Below are 17,270 nucleotides of genomic sequence, written 5' to 3'. Positions count from 1 at the left end.
GTTGCTCCTTTAACGCCGTCCTGTCTGAGCGAAGAACAGACGCCCTCAGGTGACCTACACACAGAGGCGGGGCCAGATCCAAAGCTGAACCCCAGGAGCTGTGCGAACAAAGAAGAGAAAGGGAAATTTCTCCCAGCAGCCTCAGGAGCAGCGGATTAAATCTCCACAATCAATCTGATGTACCCTGTATCTGTGGAATACCTGAATAGACAACAAATCATCCCAAATTGAGGAGGTGGAGTTTGGGAGCAACGATATATATATATATTTCCCTTTTTCTCTTTTTGTGAGTGTGTATGTGTATGCTTCTGTGTGTGATTTTTGTCTGTATAGCTTTGCTTTTACCATTTGTCCTAGGGTTCTGTCTGTCCGATATTTTTCTTTTCTTTTATTACTTAAAAAAATTTTTTTTCTTAATAATTATTTTTTATTTTAATAACTTTATTTTATTTTATTTTATCTTCTTTCTTTCCTTCTTTCTTTTTTTTCTCCCTTTTATTCTGAGCCGTGTAGATGACAGGCTCTTGGTGCTCCAGCCAGGCATCACAGCTGTGCCTCTGAGATGGGAGAGCCAAGTCAGGACACTGGTCCACAAGAGGCCTCCCAGCTCCACGTAATATCAAACGGTGAAAATCTCCCAGAGATCTCCATCTCAATGCCAAGACCCAGCTCCACTCAATGACCAGCAAGCTCCAGTGCTGGACACACTATGCCAAACAACTAGCAAGACAGGAACACAAGCCCATCCATTAGCAGAGAGGTTGCCTAAAATCATAATAAGGTCACAGACACCCCAAAACACACCACCAGACGTGGATCTGCCCAAGAGAAAGACAAGATCCAGCCTCATCCACCAGAGCACAGGCACTAGTCCCCTCCACCAGGAAGCCTACACAACCCACTGAACCAACATTAGCCACTGGGGGCAGACACCAAAAACAACGGGAACTATGAACCTGCAGCCTGTGAAAAGGAGACCCTAAACACAGTAAGTTAAGCAAAATGAGAAGACAGAGAAACATACAGCAGATGAAGGAGCAAGGTAAAAACCCACCAGACCTAATAAATGAAGAGGAAATAGGCAGTCTACCTGAAAAAGAATTCAGAATAATGATAGTAAAGATGATCCAAAATCTAGGAAATAGAACGGAGAAAATACAAGAAACATTTAACAAGGACCTAGAAGAACTAAAGAGCAAACAAACAATGATGAACAACACAATAAATGAAATTAAAAATTCTCTAGAAGGGATCAATAGCAGAATAACTGAGGCAGAAGAACGGATAAGTGACCTGGAAGATAAAATAGTGGAAATAACTACTGCAGAGCAGAAAAAAGAAAAAAGAATGAAAAGAATTGAGGACAGTCTCAGAGACCTCTGGGACAATATTAAACACACCAACATTCGAATTATAGGGGTCCCAGAAGAAGAAGAGAAAAAGAAAGGGACTGAGAAAATATTTGAAGAGATTATAGTTGAAAACTTCCCTAATATGGGAAAGGAAATAGTTAATCAAGTCCAGGAAGCACAGAAAGTCCCATATAGGATAAATCCAAGGAGGAACACGCCAAGACACATATTAATCAAACTATCAAAAATTAAATACAAAGAAAAAATATTAAAAGCAGCAAGGGAAATATAAAAAGTAACACACAAGGGAATCCCCATAAGGTTAACAGCTGATCTTTTAGCAGAAACTCTGCAAGCCAGAAGGGAGTGGCAGGACATATTTAAAGTGATGAAGGAGAAAAACGTACAACCAAGATTATTCTACTCAAAAGGATCTCATTCAGATTTGAGGGAGAAATTGTAGACATCTTTCCATGTTTTCCCTTAAATATTTCAGCATACGGCTCCTAGGAATAGAAATATTCTCCTTTGCAAAAAAATCATTAGACAGAAACCTCAATTAAGTAGTTGGAAGGCCAGAAGAGGGAGCTCCCACGCCCTGTGACAATGGCAGAGCCCAACAGGAAGAAGAAAAACTTCCTTTTCTTGCCTGGCAAGAGCTCAGCCAATGAGAGACTGTCAGGACTCAGCCAATGTAAAGCCACTACACTCTGAACTCTCAATTCCTCCAATGGATTCTTTGTTCACTATAGCTCTACCGACTTCCGTTTTCCCTTTTAGAAGAGTCCTTCCTCCTCTTCTTGTTGCATAGGGACTTGCACATGTCTTGCCATGGTTAGAGATCCTAAACTTCAGTTCTTTGTTGATCTTGAATAAACGCATTTTTGCTGGAGAAACAACTGGAAGTCTATTTGTTTTAGGTCAACCCCTTCATAAACACAGTACCATTATGATACCTAAGAAAATTAATATTAATTCAATATCATCTACACTTCCTCAATTGTCCTAAAATATCTTTTATAGCTGTTTTCATTTCATCTCCTGATCCAGGATCCAATCCAATCTCATACATTGAATTTGGTTGTTACAGCTCTGGAAGGAATGTTAAAATAAGGCACAAAGGGTAATCTTGCAACAGGTGACAAACCGCAGCAATGACTGATCACTTCCTAGGAGGGTAGGCCCAATTACCTGTGAGGCTCCCTTTTTGTTTTTTCTGAAGTGATACTAAGTTTGGGGCCAAAATTGAATTGCTCCGGACAGCAGAAGAGGGATTATCTTCTTAAAACTAATGCTCTTATAAAATGTTTAACCACTTATGTAAAAGTAAGGCAGAAAGTACAGAGTACATCTTGGATAGCAAACTCAAGTATTAAAAAGTGCCAAAACATGATCTTGTCTAGGACACCAAATTATTAAGCTGTTCAAAGTTATCTTGGCTTCACCCTAGGTTTAGAAGAATAATTTTTAAAAAGGTACACTTGACAGTAAGAATAAGAGTAGTATACCCCAAATTACCTCTTCTGTAGCTGCTCATCAGACATTTGTAGCTCCTCCTTTAAACGCATATACCGATCTTCTCTCAGCAGCCTAGAGCCATCATAGAGGCTTAGCTCTCGGTCATGGATCAATCTAATGGGATAGGGGGAAGGTCAGGAAATATATTAATCAGTTTTGAACATTGAAGTTATTAGAGGTAGCATCAGTCAGTTAATATTTTAGTCATATGTATTATTACTGGCAATTGAGTCTAGCAATTTTGTTAAATGCACCTTTTGAAATTTTAAGTTGGCTAGTGCTGTTATACTTGGCAAAAACTGTTGGTGTCTGTCCTGGAGAACAGCAGTCATGGTTACTAGATGTGAATAGGGAGGAGGAGGAGGAGGAGCTAGAAAGGGGAAGAAGGAAGGAAATGAAAAGAAACAGCTGATTGGTAAAGTAGCAGGATGCAAAATTAATGCATAGAAATCTTGCATTCCTATACACTAATGATGAAAAATCTGAAAGAGAAATTAAGGAAACACTCCCATTTACCATTGCAGCAAAAAGAATAAAATACCTAGGAATAAACCTACCTAAGGAGACAAAAGACCTGTATGCAGAAAACTATAGGACACTGATGAAAGAAATTAAAGATGATACAAACAGATGGAGAGATATACCATGTTCTTCGATTGGAAGAATCAACATGTGAAAATGACTATACTACCCAAAGCAACCTACAGATTCAATGCAATCCCTATCAAACTACCAGTCGCATTTTTCACAGAACTATAACAAAAAATTGCACAATTTGCATGGAAACACAAAAGACCCCAAATAGCCAAAGCAATCTTGAGAAAGAAAAACGGAGCTGGAGGAATCACGCTCCTGGACTTCAGGCTATACTACAAAACTACAGTAATCAAGACAGTATGGTACTGGCACAAAAACAGAAATATAGGTCAATGGAACAGGATAGAAAGCCCAGAGATAAACCTACGCACAAATGGTCACCTTATCTTTGATAAAGGAGGCAAGAATATACAATGGAGAAAAGACAGCCTCTTCAATAAGTGCTGCTGGGAAAACTGGACAGCTACATGTAAAAGAATGAAATTAGAACACTTCCCAACACCATACACAAAAATAAACTCAAAATGGATTAAAGACCTAAATGTAAGGCCAGACACTATTAACCTCGTAGAGGAAAACATAGGCAGAACACTCTATGATATAAATCACAGCAAGATCCTTTTTGACCCACCTCCTAGAGAAATGGAAACTAAAAACAAAAATAAACAAATGGGACCTAATGAAACTTAAAAGCTTTTGCACAGCAAAGGAAACCATAACCAAGATGAAAAGACAACCCTCAGAATGGGAGAAAATATTTGCAAATGAAGCAACTGACAAAGGATTAATCTCCAAAATTTACAAGTAGCTCACGCAGTTCAATATCAAAAAAACAAACAACCCAATCCAAAAATGGGCAGAAGACCAAAATAGACATTTCTCCAAAGAAGGTAATACAGATTGCCAACAAACACATGAAAGGATGCTCAACATCACTAATTAGAGAAATGCAAATCAAAACTACAATGAGGTATCACCTCACACCAGTCAGAATGTCCATCATCAAAAAATCTACAAACAAGAAATGCTGGAGAGGGTGTGGAGAAAAGGGAATCCTCTTGCACTGTTGGTGGGAATGTAAATTGATACAGCCACTATGGAGAACAGTATGGAGGTTCCTTAAAAAACTAAAAATAGAACTACCATATGACCCAGCAATCCCACTACTAGGCATATACCCTGAGAAAACTATAATCCAAAAAGAGTCATGTATCACAATGTTCATTGCAGCTCTATTTACAATAGCCAGGACATGGAAGCAACCTAACTGTCCATTGACAGATGAATGGATAAAGAAGATGTGTCACATATATACAATGGAATATTACTCAGCCATAAAAAAGAAATGAAATTGAGTTATTTGTAGTGAGGTGGATGGACCTAGAGTCTGTCATACAGAGTGAAGTAAGTCAGAAAGAGAAAAACCAATACCGTATGCTAACACATATATATGGAATCTAAAAAAAAGAAAAAATGGTTATGAAGAACCTAAGGGCAAGAGAGGAATAAAGACGCAGACATAGAGAATGGACTCGAGGACACGGGGAAGGGGAAGGGGAAGCTCGGACGAAGTGAGAGAGTGCATGGACATATATACACTACCAAATGTAAAATAGATAGCTAGTGGGAAGCAGCCACATAGTACAAGGAGATCAGCTCAGTGCTTTGTGACCACCTAGAGGGGTGGGATAGGGAGGGTGGGAGGGAGACGCAAGAGGGAGGAGATATGGGGATATATGTATATGTATGGCTGATTCACTTTGTTATAAAGCAGAAAGTAATATACCATTGTAAAGCAATTATACTCTAATAAAGATGTTAAAAATAAAAACTAACACAACATTGTAAAACAACTAAAAAAAAAAAAAAAAGAAACAGCTGAATGATTGACTCAGGATAACCATAAGGTAAATATTAATGAACAAGGCAGCTGGTACATATTCCCTTGAATCTAACATAACTCCTTAAGGCATAGTATTATCAAAATATTTCTATCTTTGCAATTATAGGATTTAAAATATCTAAAATCTTTACAATGAAATAATTAATCCTATTTCATATACCAACTATGATGGGACCTAGCCATCCACAGCACAAACAGCATTGTCTTCCAGATGTTGCAGAGGTTGAAACCTGCTGTTCTAGGTCTTAAACCAACCACTAAAGTTTCCTGATGCCCACAGTACCGTCGTCCCACAGACCTCCGCTCGGTGAGCACTGAGGAGAGGAGAGACTCCATAATGCAGAGGTTAAGAGCATGGGCAGTGGAGTCACTCAGACCTGGGTTCAAGTCCCAGCCCTGTACCTTATTAGTTGAATGGACTGGGAAGGGGAAGAACTAATCCGCCTATTTAAATTTTATCTTCTATAAAACTAGGGCAATAATACCAACCTCACAGTATTGCTGTGAAAATTGAACAGCTAATGTAAGGCACATGCTTCACATATGAGAACATAGTTGTTCTCAATCTTAGCTGCACATTAGAATCTACTGGGAGGCAGTTAAAAATGCCAATGTCCAGGCCTCATCCTGGATCAGTTACATCAGAATTTGAGGAGGTGGAGCCCAGGCATCAGTAATTTTTAAGCCTCATTCCTGCAAGGAGATTCCACGGTTGCGAATCTGAGAAATACTGGCTTAGCATAATGCCTGGTGTAGAGAGAGTACTCAATTAATGGTAGCTGCTACTGCTATTACCACTACTTGGCCTAACAGGCAAGAGATAGCCAGTAAAAAGAGGCAGTAGGTATTATTTTGTTTGTGTTTGCATTTGCCTGTTTAGAAGAGAAAAATACTGTAAATCTATAGAATGTTTATGGTAAATCACTGGAAGTTTGTTATTATTACTTTTAAGTGCTCTCAAATTGAATCGGGATTAACGTAGTGTTCTTAGAATCCTTAATTACACTCAGTATTTTGCGTCTTGTCAAGGACAAAAAACTTTTGAATGGTTAGTTGGGGAACTAGATTATTTTACTTATTTGAAATTTCCCAATAAGTTAAAATTTAGATTTAAAAGTTAAAAACAATGTCTACAAGTGATAGAATCAAGATGTAACAAACAAACAAAAATGGTATCATTAATCTCCCGAAGTGACACAAGATGGGAATATTTTCCATGAAAGTCACACATGAAGTCTTAACATTAAAGAGAAGTTAACTAGGAATGTGTGGATATTTGCCCCACCTACACTGAAATAAGAAAACAACAGTGACACAAATGTTCAAATTTGTAAACACAAAGTGAACTTTAGCCTATAGAAAATATAATCAAAGAGCTATTACACATTTTATATAAGGAACTATATTTTCTCTCTCAAAAAAGAAAAAAATGCCAACAGTATCACCAATAATTTAGATTTAGGATTGAAAAGGAGCTTGTAAACAGTGAAGCTTTGACAAACTGCAGAAACTTCAGCTGTATGACTTATTGCATATATCCATCAACATACATAAAGTTTCAAAATTACTACTTAAACGTTTTCTTTTTTCAGCTCTTACACACAGAATTTTGCTATGGCGGTGGCTTTTCCCAAAATGTTCATTATTTGAAGTTTTACTCTACTGTGCTTACAACAATAAAAACATCTGCTGTTCTACTTGGATATAGAATTATAAATTCCTCAGGGACTATGTAACCCAGTTTAAATTAGAAGATTGAGAAAGTTCCACATCTGCTGCTTACGAGGTGTGTTTTTGTGTGTGTGACTCATACAGACCTTTGTAATACAGCGAATGTACCCGCATTGACTCTGTGAATGCCATCCAAGAGGACCAGCTTCCCTTCCAGAGCAGCATTTACAAGGGGTGAGGACCGCCAGGCAGTGTCTCCATTTGGAAGCGTGTATCTCTGCTGCAGCAGCTCACGCGCTGTCATATCCTGAAACCAATCCCCAACACCCACCAAAGAAAATGCAGAATTAATTTTTAAGACATGGAGGATAGTTTCTTTAGCTTTAGAGTCACCTCTCTCTGAATATAACATTCCATACAACAACTGGGGAGTCATCTTCTCCAATCCAAGGAGAAAGATACTCAGAAGCTTTTCTTGGTCATTTGAATTTTTTTCCTATTACTCAGCCACATAATATAGTACGGGTTTTGTTTTGTTTTGTTTTTTTTCTCTATTTTATTTAGCATTTTCCCCCTCTTTTAAAATGTTCACTTGGTATCTACACAGATGATGGCAGTAATTTCTACCCAACTTTAATGGAATTTAACTCAATCGGCTTTACTCCTGAAAGGGCCAAAATATATGGATTCCTTTTTAAGAATTAGAGGCCATACAGACTCACTGGGAGGAGATGCTTATCAATGATGTGCATTTTCTTGCAGTTGAGTGCTCCTGAAAAGCCATGCTAGGAACCACCAGAGTGACTCATTTAAAGAGGCTTGAAAATGGAGGAAACTGAGGAGGACAGCCATCAGACGAGGTACAGGAATTGACAAACAATAGCACGGCACTTACAAGCAATTTTTTTTAATTAATTTTTATTGGAGTACAGTTGATTTACAATGTTGTGCAATTTTTTAAAGCACATACACAATGTACTAGTGCTAAAACAGTGTAACAGGTTTAAGCAAGCTATTAATAGTAGTGGCATATAAACATCTACTTACGATAAAAAATGTTGGTGCTATATAATATGAATAATTTTTTCTTGCATGTGTTAATGTTGAAGATAATAGTTTGTTTTGTGTTATCAACTTCAGATAAATTCTGTAACACTTATATCAAAAAAAAGTTAAACAGTCAATTTTATCCAAAAATTTAAAGGCTTTTGGAAATTCTTTGATACCCAACTTCAGTCTTAAGAAGATGCAAAGTGAATGAATTTGTTTATATTCACAGTGGCAACAAATCTGTACTGAAATCAAGATTAAAATGTAAGTCTTAATCATTTCAATTTTCTCACTATCAAAAAAGTACTGACTTGGGAAGTACAAATAGGCTTATATTGAATCATAATGACACTTGAGAAACAATAATATTCAAACTGATGAAATAAAAATTCAGGGACTTCCCTGTTGGCGCAGTGGTTAAGAATCCCCCTGCCAATGCAGGGGACATGGGTTCAAGCCCTGGTCCGGGAAGATCCCACATGCCTCGGAGCCACTAAGCCCATGCACCACAACTACTGAGCCTGTGCTCTAGAGCCCGCAAGCCACAACTACTGAGCCCATGTGCCACAGCTACTGAAGTCTGTGCGCCTAGAGCCCATGCTCTGCAACAAGAGAAGCTACCATAATGAGAAGCCCATGCACTGCAACGAAGAGTAGCCCCCGCTCACCGCAACTAGAGAAAGCCCACACGCAGCAACGAAGACCCAAAGCAGCCAAAAATAAATAAATACATAAATAAATCAATAAATTTAAAAAATAAAATCAATAAAAATTCACATTTTAAGGCAAGACAAGAAAAATTTAAACATAAATTTTTTCTCTGCCCGTTGGGGCCTCCTCCCTCCCCTCTAGTGTGCATTTTGCATCTGCTTTATGTATTAACCAGACCTCCCCAATGCCAGAAAGTCTTACTTAATCATAAAGATCAATTTTTCTTCTTCTGGGGCCAACCATGTAACTCCTTAGAAGATAGCATTCCTTTCTCAATCCTGTGAGGGGTTACAATGACCCACCACTCGCCTTGTACGTACAAACATCTCTGGTGAACTTCATGTACGAAGCCAATATATCATTTTCCTTAAAGACAGTGATTGGTGCAGAACAGACTGATCAGATGACTGGGGAGATACTGGGCGGCACCTAATGGAAGTTTAAGAACTTAAATACTTAAATACTTATTAAATACTTACTTATTAATGTTACTGTCTATGTTTCTTATATTCTATTTTACAAGATTACTGTTTCCTGCATTACCAAAGGTGTGACTGAGCCTCAGATAAAATTAATGATGATTAGGTGCCTTGAAATGATTGATCAAATATATAGTTCTATCAATATAGTTCTATATATTAATGAGTGTAATAGTGTAACTCTAGTATGGGAAGAAGCAACAAAAGGACTACCTTTTCCTAGACCAAAACTGACTAGCAAGCTAGGTGGTTCAGAGGCTTTTGGCAACTGCTAACACGGCCTAGTCCAGCTATAGCACATTGAGTGACCTGTGAACAAAATCCTTGCCTGACCTGAGAATGAGCATTCCTATTGCCATGGGACAAACTGGTCACATAATGCCTCCCAAACCTTGGTCAAAATTAAGACTAAAAGGGAAGGGATTGTAAAATAAAGAATGTTGTCCACCATCCAGTTCTACAAGAATCAAGTCAGTAATCACTGCAGCCGCTGACCTACAATACACCCTAAAAGGAATTCAGGGTGAAGGTCAGGATAAGGCACTTTGTGCTCTGGGGAAACTGACACAACTGGCCTTCAGGTGGTTAGATATTTTCAGGAGAAATTTTTTATGAACCTGGATTCTTGCATTTCCCCATACTTAGAAAAACGCTAAAACTATTAACTAAGATGTCTGTTCCTCGTGACTAGCAGCAACCTTCTACTGAGATGTGTGCTTGATTGCAGGTACCCCCTTCGGCAAAAAATCACACACACACTGACCTCTCCCTTTACCTCTTCGGAACAGTTCTCAGAGCTCTCTAAGAGACTGTCTCCTGGGTTATAATCCTCACGTTGGCTCGAGTAAAATTTTCCGTTTCTTCCTTAGATTGACTATTGATTCATTTTTTCATTGACAAAACTCAGCAACATAGCCCTAAAGATCCGACTTCGACACATTATCAAAATTTGGCTTAACTCATTAATGTTATCTAATTTTTCAACTATGAATTTTAAATTCCATGCAATTTATATGGGCATGTAAGACTAAATCTATCATCATCATCAGTGTTTACTGAGATGGGTCATGCTGAAAATGAGCTTATTCACACTCATGGCTATGCTACAGAACCGGAAATGGATCACTCTTGCAAGAAAAATAGGACAAATCGAAACAAATGTTGCTGTTTCATTTTCATAATTGAATTATGAAAAAAATCAAATATATATATACACATATATAAATCTTTTAGGAAATTAATATAAAAACAGGTAAATTTAAAGAAAACTCTTGGTATTAATTATTCCAGAAAAACAGTCAGTATAGACTTACATTACATATTGTCCTAGAGCATAAAACAAACAGAAAACATGCTTTAGCACAGTGGTTCTAAGTCAAAGATATGTATCAGAAACAGCTGGAGGAACTTCTGGAAAATATATTGATAGAAGCTTAGGTCTTATCACCCTGAAGATTTGGATTCAGTAGATCCAAGGTGGGACTTACCACCTATTTTTTATTAAACATTACACAGGTGATATCTTAAATGACTCCCACGTGGGAAGCCCTGCTTTAAAAAAGAGACATTAACTTAATGTGAAACTTTGTCTCATTTATTTATACTCCTTCCTTATTCTGATAGGAATTATGAGACTGCAGGAAGATATATATTAATAAAATGTGTAACAAAGTAGTATAAATTAAAAGGTGAAAAAAAAAGAAGGAAAAAAAAGGAAAGAGTAGGCCTTATTTCCTTTAAGCATTTCTACTGATATTCAGAAAGGAGGTAACATGAAGAAGGTATCCCACTGAAACCATATTGTTAAAGAAATGATTGGGGGTTAATTTTGAAAATCCCAGCTTCAGACTGAAAACAGATGGTTTTCTAACCCAACTCAGCTCTTGAGTCTTTTGCGTGGGCCCAAGAAGAGGAGATGAAGACTGTGACTCTGGCATAAGAGGTTCGAACTCCTAAGGAGCTGAGGCTAGCAACTGGTAATATTTTTTTTTTTTTTTAATTTTGACAGAGAAAACTCCTCACTCTCATACCAACACATCCTGAATCATCATTCTGTACAAGATATAAAAAAGCACTACTTCATTTTGTAGTGATGGATGATTCCAAAGTACATTCATATCTTGTTAATTCACACAACGTCTACAATGCTTGCCTCATTCAAATAAGTAAATATTTACTAATAAAGATGACGAGAAAGACAACCAGTTTGTACGGCTCCCCTTTTCCAACCTAGCAGTTGGAGACTCCCTTTTACTGACTGAAGTAAACTGAAATAATTATTTGCTGCTACACAACAAGCAGTAATAGACCAACAGAATTCAAAGCTATTAATGTCAAGCACAACTACAGACCAGAAATATTTTCCCTTTTTTCAATCTTCAGAGGGGTAAAAAATGGAAAACACCTGGCATTTATTAAAAGACTAGCTCAGTTCAGTTTTATCATATCAAGTCTCTGCATACTGTCATGTGAAAAAGAGCCATTCATCATTTCTAATATATCTGTGCATTAGAATAAAAACCCTCCTACGGGAAAAAAAGTATCCTCTTTAATAAAAGTAGTTGGTTTTCATAATTAAGAACCTGTATTGGGAGAAAAGATGAAAATTCCAGCTTTTTCTTAAAAAGATAATTGCCCCCACTTTCCATAATATTAGTTATAATAAGAAATTATTTTCAATTATGTGAAAGTTATTTTCCATTGTGTGGAAGTGCAAGGACACCAAAGTAAAACTGAACTTTCACAGAACAACTGAACCTAGTCAAACTTAATTAACAGAATTTTTTCAGAACAGTCTGAAATAGGTCAGTAACATGATTTCAATATTAAGCTAATCTTTAAAATGGAGTAACAGCTTTTTCAACTGTTTCTGTCTATAGAATTTTTGGGTTTTAGTACCATGAAGTTGTTTTAATATCCTTATTTATTTTAACATATACTGTAACATGGAATTGTTAAAAATACATATATCATTTCCTTATTCTTCCTGCCTACACACACATCCCTAAAGCAAATGGAAAGACAAAATTTTAAGAAGAAATGTGCTTATTCCATATGAACGTTTTGAAAGCACACTAATAAAAATCAAGAAAGATGAATGCCCTCAGTTTTGCATATATTTTTCTTATCCTTGAAACCTTTGAACTTAAGAGAATAAAAATAGCGCTAATGATATCATAGAGGCCGAACCATTTCCTCTTTCTGTTTCCTTAAAAAATTTAAAAATAACAGGACATGAAAACTAGTTCCTTTAGAGCCACCATTGTCTAAACTTAAACATTTCACCTCCTCATTCAGATCCCTGGAAAACATCCATATATGTATATTAAGATTCTGTGTCATTTTGAATTTTGCTCTTTTGAGCAACAGAGAAACCCTACTAAAAATAAAAATGTCCTATTAAAATGAGAAGAAGCATAACTGCACAAAATGTACCAGAGAATATAGATTTGAACCCTAAAGCAATTATACTCCTTAAAGGTTTTTAGGACCTTTGAATGGTATACATTAATTTTTCTGAGATTCCCTTGAGAAACCTGGATATAAGTAATTAGTTTGATAAATAACTGCAAAAAGTAGCTACCAGAAAATATCCTGCCAGTAGTATAAAATACTAAGAAAATCTGGGATTTAAGGGAATAAAAGAATACACCAAGACAAGCTGATGCAAGCCACCAACTTTACAATAAGGGATTAATTATGTCCATAACTATTAGTGTCAGAATACTGCATAAATATTGCATAAACACAGAATGTTAATAATTTTTAGGTCCCAAAATAGAAATGAAGCCATTATTTATAGTCTAAGCACGCTCAGTGAACAAAATGCAAGGCGTGCTGCCAACATTCCTGTGTCATTTACGTTTGATCTCAAACAAAAAGGCCCCTCGTTTTACATACACTGTAAAATTATTTGTAAACTCTTCCATGCTTCTTCCTAAAGTTCTTTTTTAAGCAACTATTTTTAACCTGTCACACATATAATAAATGCTTCCTTTATGTATATAATGATGGCATTACAAGACTACCATGATTGTTTTCAGTTACTCTGCTATTAATGGAAGAAGCTGATTTTGATGCATTTATAGCTCTCTTTACTGTAACCAGTGGGATCTATTTCAAGATGATCTACTCTAAAAATTTATTCCATGAACATAGAACAAAATTCTTCTGATTGAAGCTAACTAGAAGTCAAACCCACTGTGTCACAACTGACCCAACAAAAGGACATCTTAATACAGTCATTCAATAAAATATAAAGTCAAGTTCAGTGTTAAGTGCAAATAATGTAATATGTATTCCAAGAAGACACACAATCAAATCCCTTCTACTATCCTTGCTGTAGTACAGCGGCTAGAAAACTAAAAACATCATTTCTTAGATGGCTTTGCAGCTAGAGTTCTGTACACGACCCAGGTTCTACCAAGCATTCTCACATACACAAAACTGGGAACTGAACACACTGGAAGTGAGAGTGAAGTGCCAGCCAACACAAGGAAACTCGCTCTTCTAGAAAGCTATGGCTGAAGTTCTCCAGGCTCTGTAATTCCTAACTGGGTAAAATCTAAATACTGTGCCCCATCTCTCCCAGAAATTCTGTAAGCTACGTAATACTCTGTAATAAATCCCTCTCAGTTTTAGACAGCCAAAATGGATTCTATTGTCCACAACAAAAATCACAACCTAAGGATAATTTTTTACAAGTAAACCAACTTTATGAAAGCTTGTTTAGAAATGTTCACGGACAACTACATATATAAAAGAGGGTAAGAACAGTTTCAAAAAGGAAGGCAAAAAGCAGAGATGTTATAGAGTAAAATCCCAGGACACACAAACTGAAGAACCACATTTTATTCAAATGGTACTGCAAACTTTGCCACATTTTATCACAAATGGTTGACTCTGTTAGGAGAACAGGTGGGAAAGTAGCAATCAATTCTAGTTTAAATAATATTGGCGTTATAATAATTACTGGGTTGGCCAAAAAGTTTGTTTGTTTGTTAACATCTTACGGAAAAACCACAAACAAACTTTCTGGCCAACCCAATAGTAACAAATAAAGTATAAAATCAAAGTTGTGGCATGTGCTAATAACCTGTTCAGTACTCAGTAAAGACACATGGAGCAGTTATAGCATTTGGCCTCACTTAACAACACTCAAATCCCTTCTAGTCAGCCAACATGGAAAGTAGCACAGTTGAAAGAATGGATACAGTATAAGGAAAGCTGGGTTTTCAATTACAATTCTGTGACTTATGATAAATGGGTGAAGTGAGTAAAATATCTTTATAATTAAATGAGATAATGTCTGGCACCTAGTGGGTATTTAATAATAGCTGAATCTGAATCAACTGAAGAAACAAAATCCTAATACATTAAAATTTAAATCTAACAATAAATCTAAGTTAACAGTTAAGGACACTAATAAAAGTATAATAACAATGCTGTATGACAAAAGAAATTCTTGTCTTATAATTTAAAGTAAAGGTAATATTGAAACATAAAAATTAGTAAAGAAAAGTTGACAGAGCTGATCCTTTAAAAATAATGTAAATTTTTCAAATTTATTTATCCATTCCTTCATATACTGATTGCCTACTACACGCAAGTCACTGATCCAGGTGCTGAGGATACAGCACTGAAAAAGATAAACATGGATCTTACATTCCAAGGTGAAGAGAACAAAAATAGACAAAGGAAAGGGAACAGAGGATGAGAAGGGAGGGAGGGAGGAGACGCAAATAAAAAAAATATACCATGGGAATTCCCTGGCGGTCCAGTGGTTAGGACTCCACGCTTTCACTGTTGAGAGCGTGGGTTCAATCCCTGGTCAGGGAACTAAGATCCCGCAAGCCATGTAGTGCAGCAAAAAAAAAAAATATGTGTGTATATATATATATGTATATCACGATCATGTAGTGGTCAGTGCTGCACAGAAAATGTCGGGTAATGTGATAGCAAATGGCTCCATGGGTCAAGGATGCTTTCTCTAAGTATACTGAAGCTGTGGTGACTTAAATGATAAAAGGTCAAGTGCAAATCAGGGGAAGAGTAATCCAGGCTGAGGCAATATATTGTGCAAAAGTCCTGAAGCAGAAAGAAGCTAGACAGATTTAAGGGACTGAAAGTAGCCAATGAGGCTGAAACATAACCAGCAGAGGCTCCATCAGGGAGAGAGATGGCTGGAGAGGTAGGCATGGTTCAGATCAGGTAGGGCAGTGTCTCTCAACCCTGGCTCCCTGTTAGAATCACTGAGTAGCTTTTGTAAAAATCCTGAAGTCCGGGTCACACCTCAAACCAATTACTTCAGATTCTCTAATGGTGGGGGCTGGACACTGGACATTTTTCAAAGCTCCTTGGGTGTTTCTAATAGGCAGCCAAGGTAGAAAAGCACTGATGGAGGCCTCATAAGCCAAGACTAGGGGTTCTTATTTTAAGTATAATGGAAAGCCATTGACAGATTCTAAGCAGAGAAACGGCATGATCTGATTTACATTCTAAAAAAGGTCACTCCCACTATTCTTTAGAGAATGGATTATGAAATGTAACATATTCTAATTAAATAGTTACAAATATTTAATGTCTACAAAAGAGACTAGAACTTAAATATTCTCACCAAAAAAGAGATAAATTTAAAAATAACTATCTATAAATCTTCAACCACCATAACTGAAAACTATAAGACATTGATGAAAGAAATTGAAGAAGACACAAATAAATGGAAAGATATTTACACTCAAGGACTGAAGAATTAATATAGTTAAAATGTCCATACTACCCAAAGAAATCTACAGATTCAATGCCATCCTATCAAAATTTCAATGGCATTTTTCACAGAAATAAATTAAACAGTTCTAAAATTTGTATGGACCATAAAAGACCTTGTATAGCTAAAGCAATCTTGAGAAAGAAAAACAAAGTTGGAAATATCACATTTCCTGATTTCAAACTATACTACAAAGCTATACTAACCAAAACTTTATGGTATTTCCATAAAAACAGACACATAGATCGATAGAATGGACAGCCCAGAAATAAACCCACACATATACGGTGAACAAGTTCATGACAAAGGAGCCAAGAATATATATTCAGTAATGGTGTCAATAAATGGTATCTGGAAAACTGTATAGCCACATGCAAAAGAATGAAACTGGACCCTCAGTTACACAATACACAAAAATCACTTCAAAATGGATTAAAGACTTGAATGTTAAGACATGAAACCATAAAACTCCTAGCAGAAAATATAGGTGGTATGGTCCTTGACCTTGGTCTTGGCAATAATTTTTGGATTTGACACCAAAAGCAAAAGCAACAAAAGCCAAAAGAAACAAGAGGGACAACATCAGACTAAAAAGAAAAAGTTTCTGCACAGCAAAGAAACCAACAACACGATGAAAAGGCAACCTACTGAATGGAAAAAGCTATTTTCAAATCAGATAACTGATAAAGGTTAATATCTAAAATATATAAAGAACTCATATAACTCAATAGCAAAAAAAATCTGATTAAAAAATGGACAGAGGAATTGAATACATATTTTTCCAAAGAAGATATATAAATGGCCAACAGATACATGAAAAGGTGCTCAACATCACTCATCATCAAGGAAATACAAATTAAAACCACAATGAGATATCACCTCATACATGTTAGAATGGCTATCATCCAAAAAAAACAAAAACAAAACAAAAAACAAGAGATGACAAATGTTGGTGAGAATGTGAAGAAAAGGGAACCGTTGTGCACTGTTGGTGAGAATGTAAATTGGTGCCGCCTCTATGGAAAACATTATGGAGGTACCTCAAAAACTTAAAAATAGAACTACCATATGATCCAGTAATCCCACTTCTGGGTATACATCCAAAGAAAACAAAAACAGAATATTGAGATATCTGCACTCCCATGTTCATTACAGCATTATTCACAATAGCCAAGAGTGTCCATTGATGAATGAATGGATAAGAAATTGTGATTCTCACACAC

At 36.5% G+C, this 17,270-nt stretch overlaps 1 protein-coding gene across 2 annotated transcripts in view; it reads right to left on the bottom strand.

The window, feature by feature from the left end:
- The window catches only part of VWA8 (von Willebrand factor A domain containing 8), a 360,366-nt gene that overhangs the window by 250,356 nt on the left and 92,740 nt on the right, over positions 1–17,270 (bottom strand). For both annotated transcript variants that reach the window (XM_059902829.1, XM_059902830.1), the window contains exons 13-14: positions 7,188–7,348; positions 2,871–2,984 (exon numbers count right to left, since the gene is read on the bottom strand). In XM_059902829.1, the coding sequence (XP_059758812.1) occupies positions 2,871–2,984; positions 7,188–7,348 (275 nt within the window). The remainder of the gene's footprint in view (positions 1–2,870; positions 2,985–7,187; positions 7,349–17,270) is intronic.

The sequence above is a fragment of the Balaenoptera ricei genome, chromosome 18, assembly GCF_028023285.1.
Source record: "Balaenoptera ricei isolate mBalRic1 chromosome 18, mBalRic1.hap2, whole genome shotgun sequence".
Classification (NCBI taxonomy): Eukaryota; Metazoa; Chordata; class Mammalia; order Artiodactyla; family Balaenopteridae; genus Balaenoptera; species Balaenoptera ricei.
This window is presented reverse-complemented; position numbering and strand designations above follow the sequence as displayed.